Here is a 6,075-nt window from a genome sequence, read left to right as displayed (position 1 = left end):
TAAGGTAACCTTTTCCTACAAACATTTCATTCTTACTAATCACTACCTTGTCAGATACAAAAACGCACTTGAAACCGTGCTTTGCAAGAAGTCCAGTAGAGACTAAATTCTTCCTAATTTCGGGAACATGAAGGACGTTGTTCAAAGTCATGACCTTGCCAGAAGTCATCTTGAGAAATATCTTCCCATATCCTTCAATTTTTGCTGTAGCAGCATTTCCCATAGAAAGCGTCTCTTCGGGTCCAGCAGAAGCATAGATAGAAAATGCTTCGCTCACAGCACAGACATGGCGAGTGGCTCCAGAATCAATCCACCACTCCTTAGGATTTCCTACCAGGTTGCATTCAGAAAGCATGGCACACAAGTCATCAACATCATCATGCTTTTCTACCATGTTTGCTTGACCCCTTTTCTTGTCTTTCTTCTGAGCACGACACTCCGTAGATTTGTGTCCGGTTTTCCCACAGTTGTAGCAGTTTCCACTGAACCGCTTCTTGCTTGGGTTGTATTTCGGACCAGAAGCCTTCTTTCTCTTTTTGTTATCTTCAACAATATTTGCTCCCATTATTGTTGAATTTCCACGGCCTCTTCTCTCAGCAGCTTTGTTGTCCTCTTCGATTCTCAATCGAACAATGAGATCTTCAAGGGACATCTCCTTTCGTTTGTGTTTCAAATAATTTTTGAAGTCCTTCCACAATGGAGGCAACTTCTCAATTATTGCTGCTACTTGGAATGCTTCATTGATGACAAGACCTTCAATGAAAATTCCGTTAGTAAAATTACTAAAATTTTTACTTTCAACATCAGTATTCTTTTGAAATATACCTTCAGCAAGTAGATCATGAATAATTACTTGCAATTCCTGGACTTGGAAAATAACAGACTTGCTATCTACCATTTTGTAGTCCAAAAATTTTGCAGCGACGAATTTCTTCATCCCGACATCTTCAGTTTTGTATTTATTTTCAAGCGCATTCCACAATTCTTTTGATGTCTCCACACCACTGTATACATTATGCAGATTATCATCCAGTCCGCTAAGAATATAATTCTTGCACAAAAAATCAGAATGCTTCCACGCCTCAATCACGAGAAAGCTTTCATTCTCTGGAGTTTCATCTGCCAGATCAGGAACATCTTCCTTGATGAACTTTTGTAGACATAACGTAGTCAGATAGAAGAACATCTTCTGCTTCCAGCGCATGAAATCAATCCCGAAAAAATTTTCAGGTTTTCTGCCGGTGTTCGGCTTGTCGATCCGTTGGCAGTCACCATTGGAACAGCTTGATTTCCGTTGTCATTCGCCATTTTTTCTGGAAAAAAATGACACAAACAAACGTTTAAAACTGGAGTAAAAAATCACGTAGATTTTAATCTCCAACAAACCGCCACGAAGGCTTTACTCTCCAAACGGGAGTACACAAAAACCACAAAGGTTTTAGTTTCCAGAATAATAAAAGTAACACAAATACAGAAATTAAAATTATTAAATTCCTTAAGCTTATTGTTTATTCTGTATTTGTAAATAATGATTCTGGAAATTAAAACGTTAGCTTATAAATGTAAATATAAATAAAACAGAAATTAATTCGAGCCCACTGAATTCACAGTGTTTCCTTAAGGAATTTAATCCCCTCCTAATGCCCAAGGTTATGGATTATTTCCTCCTAGGATAGAACGAATTACACACTGGTGTAGCGGTACTTCAAACCCCAGTGTTTGAGCGAACACAAAGTTCGGCAGCAAATCACACTTACGGATGCTTTGTTTGTAGTTTAAAACAATGCAGAACAATGGAGGAGAACTCAGAAGTCGAATGGAAATTCTGAGAGGAAGGAATTCAATTTATAGCCGATATTGAGTTCTTACTGAAGAGGATATCAGTAGTTCTGTAAACTGAAGAGGAACGATTTCTTTTTGTGTGTCTTCAACAAGCTGCTTGCACCATCTATTTATAGTGCAGTTAGCTGCTAAACACGGACCCGCTGCCACTCATTTAGTGGAGCACTTGGCCATGGTGGACGGAGCACCAGGCTGCTAACTAATGGAGCAAGCATTTGGCAATGGTGGGAGACGCATTAGCCTGCTGGAACAAATCCACGGATTGGAACATATCCGTTACAAACACGGATATTATTACGTTAATATTTACTATTAACAAATAAATTTGGTCTAAAAAATTAATCAATCAATCATTTGACCAAAGCCGAAGCCGAGCGAGCGACGACAACGGCGCGAGGCTTGCCGTCTTCCTAACTCTTTAAGAGCTACATGAAGTGCATTTGTATATAAACCCACCAAACTCCTTTTCCTTTACCAATGAGGGACAATGTCTCATTAAAAGGAGAGGGAAATTTAAAATTTTACTCAAAATTTTCATTTCTCTCCATTTCTCATTCACCATCTTTTTAATACCTTTCTATATTAAAAAGAAACTCAACACATACAAACCACGAACGTAGTAATTAGAGCCTAAAACAACCCAGAGTTAAAAAATACATGATGTTCTTAGGACAAGAACCAGGCTAAGAAATCCAAGAACCTTATTGTTATCCAAACACAGAGCTGATTCAAGCTCTACTCCATCACAAAGTTGTTGGTCACTTTATTGACCAAATGTTTTCCATAGACCGCACCTTCAAATTTCTTGATCCCACCCACGTTCTGCACTCACACATCCAAGGGTTCTACTTCCGCGTCAAAGTTGGGCTGTAGGAGAAATGAAACATACATCATTAGAAACTAACATAAACTCATACCATCGTTTTGTTAATTTAATTGTCAAAAGAAAAAGAAAGACTTTAACCTCATAAAAATAAGCCACACAAACACGGTATTTGCCAGAGTCGTTGATGACTCTATGGAGTGTGGACTCATATAACCCATTGAATAAAATCTGCCAATAATCAATAGAGATGAACAACTTAAGCAGAGGTGTAAAAAATGATTAAAAAGTTCAAAGTGGAAAGAAAAAAACATTCTTTAAAAGATATGAAGTTTTACCATAATCAGTGTGAGCTCCACTGAGAATTATTTGATTCCAAATAGATGAACAACGCAGAAAACCAAAAATATAACTCATTAGAAAATAGATATACCAATAACAGGGAAAAAGGAACTCGATGAACAATACCATAACTTACAATCCAATATCTTTTTTTTTTTTTTTTTAAATTAACTTACCAACCAATTGTGCTCCTAGCGTTTTCTTGTCCATCTGACGATGGTGAAGGAGGGTAACCAATTGCTCTTAAGACCCAGAATGGATCTCTGCTTATTTTGCTCTCTATTTCCATACATCCCTGGTTTTATTTCTCTATAGAACTGCAATGCATCAAACATGATTTACTAAACCAAAATAGCACCAATTACTAATTATATTAACGAAGTATTTCTATAAAAGCTTTGTCAAAAGACATGCTTGTGTAAATAGAAAGTAACATCGAGAGAAGTTACATTGCAAACAGTAGAGATGTTACGTTGGACATATATAGTTGAAGAATGGTCTTTAATAGCAAAAACAAAATCCAAGAAATAATTTTAGGTGATGATGAAAGTTGACTTTGATCCAATGCCTAAGAATCAAAATCCAACTCAATAATTTTAGGTGATGGTGAAGAATAAAGAAACCCAAGAAAGCTTGAAAGCTCTTATACAACAAGTGGGACACTTAGTTTCTCTAACATATAGAACATATATAACTAATCAATATAACGTACATCAATCGATCGCTTCTTGCATATCAGGGACGCCTGTAGTTATGTTCTCATAGATTGCTTGGTAACCTCTGCATTGAAGATACATAGGCAATCATTAGTTAAGATAACACAAAGACATTGTAATAATTCAAGATATTGGGTAATGACAGGAACCAACCTGTAGCCAGTTGAGGCAGAAAGTTTAATATTCAGTTTATCTTCATAAGGTTGATCAAAGTATTTACGTGTAATTCTCCTTATCTCTTCCATGAAGGGAAGCGGGATACCATGCCCCGTCTGAAAAAAAATGAGAAACAGAGAATAGAAAGAGGTCAAATATACAAACATTTACTCACTTAAGAAAGTCCTGCAAAAAGATAGCGAACATCAATCCCTCAACAATCTACTTTCTCTAATGCAGAGAATAACGGTATAAATCGCTAAATATCCGAACATAATTTAAGACTCGAGAAAAGACAGTGACAGCACACTATTTTTCTAAATATTGCAAACTTGAACAGCAAAAGTATAGAAGTAATGTGGACGTAGGAGTAGATGATAAGCTTATCGTTTGTTAAACAAGAAAAACTGGTCTATTTTTAGTAGAATTTAGTTCTTTGTTCCATGATTAGTTCTTACGAAGGAGACACTTAACGAGCATAGGTGGCTCAAAGGTAAGGCTAGTATAGCCCCAAAAATTTAGAGGCCCCAAAAAGTGTTAATGATAAAATAGGTAATAATATTTTGACTTAGACAATTTTGAACTATGTAGAAAAAAGTGTAAAATCCATGTAAAAAAGGTTTTAAAAAAACAAAGAATGTTTAATTTTTAACATAAGAAATATTCTAGAACTTCGAATTAAACTACTCAAATCTTCGTATTAGCAAATAAAGTTTTTAGATCAAGATCCAAGGTAAGTATTGCAAATATATGGCTAACATCTTATTAACTTGAGTTAAGCTTTGATAATATAGATAATAATAATATTACTAAATGAAGCTAAAAGTCGTATATATTGTATGAATACTATTATATAAATAAGTACAGAAGGAAAAAAGACAACATCAAAGTTTTTGCATATACTTGTATAGGTGTATAAAATTTAGATTCTTATTAAAATTCGGCTTTAGGCTACTAAATTCGTTGAGCCGCCCTATTAAAGTAAATAAGCAACATTTTCTATTTTTTTTTTGTAGTGAGCAAGACCAGCAATAACGTCGATAGAAAGAAATATTAGCGGGAAAAGAATAATTACCACGTAAAAAAAGCCTTCATTTTTGCATGCCTCATCTAGTTCTTTCACCACTCCAGCTATACTTTCATTTTGCGATTCATTTACTTCATCCCACTTCTGTAGAAGCGGACTTATGTCTGTTACATATGAAACACTAAAAAATAAAGTTTTACTTAACCAATGGAAACTTGTTTTAAGCAAAATTTGAATAACCATATCCTCGAAGAGAAGATAAATTGATAGCACACAACAAAAAATAAGCCCTATTACAAAGTTTTAGAATTAAAAATTAAAAGCAAAATCATGGGAACTTTAAAATAGAACTTCAAAAGTGGCTCCGAAATTCAAACCTATTAGAGGGATAGTCTTAAATTCTGTAGCCATGGTGCTGAAAAATAAAGAAGAAGTTGAGAAATGAATTTTAAACTCTAATAGAGAGACTACTCTTTGTAATGCTATGCCTAGTTGTAGGTAGCACACATATATAGAGATAAAAGAATACGACAGACATTAGGTGGGTACGCACATTTGCGAACAAACTCCCTTTTTCTTTCACTACAAGAACATGATGGGTTAAACTAAAAGGGATCGTTTGGTTCGTAGACAAAATTATTCCGGAATTATAATTCTGGGATTAATAATCACTATAATTTCGGGACTAATAATCTCCAGATTATTTATTACTAATTCTTTATTTGATTTATTGGATTAAAAATGAGATATATAATGTATAATCCAAAACATGTGTTTGATTTGATACTAGATAAACTTGAATAAATCTTTTATTTTCAATTTTAACCTTGGTAAGTGAAGTAGATACATTTGAATCATTTTTTTAAATCTAATAACTATTTTAAATTGTTACTGCATAATTTCATTAGTTTCTTACTATGCTAACCTTGGTGATTGATGAAGTTTTGGGGTGAAAATCCAAAAAGTTCATTGTCAATATGGAGTTGATGATCTTGGAACTCGAACCCTTAAATTTGGTGATGAAATTTGATTTCTCATTCCATGAAAACATTTGGGGGACCACTCTCTTTTATTGTAGCTTCAGCTGTGTTTTTCTGTTTAATATATATGATATTTAGGTCAATTTTTTTTTTGTGGTAGAGCGTTTAAATAGGAATGAGTATTTGCAA

The 6,075-nt window shown here is 34.4% G+C and overlaps 1 protein-coding gene across 1 annotated transcript; it reads right to left on the bottom strand.

The window, feature by feature from the left end:
- Window positions 1-3,236: 3,236 nt before the first annotated feature.
- Window positions 3,237-5,317, bottom strand: LOC104248775 (probable 2-oxoglutarate-dependent dioxygenase At3g50210). The gene is made up of 5 exons (XM_070167533.1): window positions 5,284-5,317; window positions 4,955-5,070; window positions 3,877-3,995; window positions 3,720-3,787; window positions 3,237-3,324 (listed from the first exon to the last, which is right to left on the bottom strand). The coding sequence occupies exons 1-4, from the start codon at window positions 5,315-5,317 to the stop codon at window positions 3,721-3,723; spliced, it is 336 nt and encodes a 111-aa protein (XP_070023634.1). The 3' UTR covers window positions 3,237-3,324; window position 3,720.
- Between the last annotated feature and the right edge of the window lie 758 nt (window positions 5,318-6,075).

Source organism: Nicotiana sylvestris, chromosome 2, assembly GCF_000393655.2.
Source record: "Nicotiana sylvestris chromosome 2, ASM39365v2, whole genome shotgun sequence".
NCBI classification, from domain to species: domain Eukaryota; kingdom Viridiplantae; phylum Streptophyta; class Magnoliopsida; order Solanales; family Solanaceae; genus Nicotiana; species Nicotiana sylvestris.
Note: the sequence above shows the minus strand (reverse complement) of the source record. Positions and strands in the feature narration are given on the sequence as shown.